We start from the raw sequence: 1,992 nt of genomic DNA on the forward strand, positions 1-1,992 counted from the left end.
GCAGGGACCTCCCCAGACTCCCAGGGCCTTTGGCAGACAATCAAGAGCATTTTTGCCATAACATGCACTAGCTCCTTCAGTATTCCAGGATGAACCCCATCAGGCCTCGTGGACTTGTGAACATTCAGCTAATACAGCTGATCCCTTAGAATTTCAGTGTCCTCAAATGGAAAGTCACTGTTCCCACGCTTGCAGTTCTCCAACTCGGGACTGGGCAGCCCAGGGTCTATGAGTGTTATTCAAAACTAAGGCAAAAATCACACTGAATGCCTCTGCTTCTTCCTCATCCCTGTTAGTCATCTTCAACAAGTATCCATCCAGTGTTTTCTTTAGACCTACTCTTGCTGTTAACACACTTTGAAAAGCCCTGCTTGTTATCTGACACAACACTGGCCAGTTTCAGCTCTTCATTGAGGTTTGGCCATTCCTGTTCCCTGTTCAGCCAAGCAGTTCTTCTGCCATGCTTGCCTGTCGTAGGACACAGTGGGACTGGCTGCTCTAGCACAGTGGAAACTTGCTACAATTTCTTGAAAAAGAGGTATCTGCAGTTTCATACTAAAGCATAGACTCCTTTGGGTGCTTTGCTGGGGAGGCTTTGAAAAGTATCCTCTCCTTCATCATGGCTAGTACCTGGTCAGTGGCTGCTGTGGATCATCTTATCATCATTCTGATACGCTGATGCTTTTTCGTTAGCAGGTCTGTGTGTCCCTGATAGAAAAATGGAAGTAGCTGATAACGGTAATTTCTCTTCTTCATGTTTGAAGCATATCACAGACTTCCAAAAAACTCTCACTGTTGTTCTTTTCCAGGTGTTGTCAGCTGCCTCAGCAGCAGGAGTATCTGTAGCCTTTGGTGCCCCAATTGGTGGAGTCCTTTTCAGTCTGGAGGAGGTATGTCAAGAGCTGTCATTGGAGGATAGCTATTTCTTAAAAATATCTTTTTAGCATGAATAATCTCAGATTGCTTTAGGCTGCAGAGTCTTTCCTAAGTAGGAAGTCATTTTTGGACTCATATTTCAAAGTTGTGAGTCCTGTTACGAGGAAACTCCTAAAGATATTTTTTCTTTTCTTTGGATGAATGTCAGATTTGCTTTATTCACAGCTATATTTTATGGATAAGGCCTCAGTCAGTCAACAATTAAAGTTTACATACATGTGGAGATACAGCAGTTTTTCATTCTAGGAGTGTATTCTAAAAAAAAAAAAAACTTTGCGAAGTAGACTTTGAAACTTATTTGACAGTTTTGTGAAGCATAAGGTTTTTTGTGAAAGGTTTTTAAACAATACTTTTCTTAAAGTTTCGGACACTGAACACAGTTGAATACATTAATCATTAAAAAGGCAAGTATGCTATAAAACTGACCTCCAGGTCAACCAAACTCTTTCCTCCAATAAATGTTTTTTATTAAATTTGTTTTCTTAATTGTTTTCAAAACCCTGAGGAATTATTTAGATCATTAGCATTTTAAAAGAAAACTGAAAAATACTTTTCTTAAAGTTTCGGACACTGAACACAGTTGAATACATTAATCATTAAAAAGGCAAGTATGCTATAAAACTGACCTCCAGGTCAACCAAACTCTTTCCTCCAATAAATGTTTTTTATTAAATTTGTTTTCTTAATTGTTTTCAAAACCCTGAGGAATTATTTAGATCATTAGCATTTTAAAAGAAAACTGAAAATCTCTGAATTGAAAAAAGGAAGCAAAATATTCTTTCATGTATAATTCCACTGTAACATAGGGGATTTTGAGGAATGCCTTTGTTGCCAAAAAAAATCCAAGAAAGCTCTGAAGAAAACTCTCTGAAATTCAAATCAGGCTGTATGGGGCTTAAGTATGAAAATGCGTGTTCCTTTTTGAGGAATTTTTTTTTGGTAATGTTTTAATTGTACTTCATAAAAATAACACATCTGCCAGAAATCTTTAAGTGGAGGTTGAATGTTTCACCTCGAGGTTTCACCTTAAAACAGTATCAGCAGGCAATTGGGGAG

At 38.1% G+C, this 1,992-nt stretch overlaps 1 protein-coding gene across 2 annotated transcripts in view; it reads left to right on the top strand.

Moving 5' to 3' along the window:
* The window catches only part of CLCN3 (chloride channel, voltage-sensitive 3), a 26,760-nt gene that overhangs the window by 10,376 nt on the left and 14,392 nt on the right, over positions 1 to 1,992 (top strand). For both annotated transcript variants that reach the window (XM_008941502.1, XM_008941575.1), the window contains exon 6: positions 810 to 890. In XM_008941502.1, coding sequence (XP_008939750.1) covers positions 810 to 890 — 81 coding nt within the window. The remainder of the gene's footprint in view (positions 1 to 809; positions 891 to 1,992) is intronic.

The sequence above is a fragment of the Merops nubicus genome, unplaced genomic scaffold, assembly GCF_000691845.1.
Source record: "Merops nubicus isolate BGI_N331 unplaced genomic scaffold, ASM69184v1 scaffold8590, whole genome shotgun sequence".
NCBI lineage: Eukaryota > Metazoa > Chordata > Aves > Coraciiformes > Meropidae > Merops > Merops nubicus.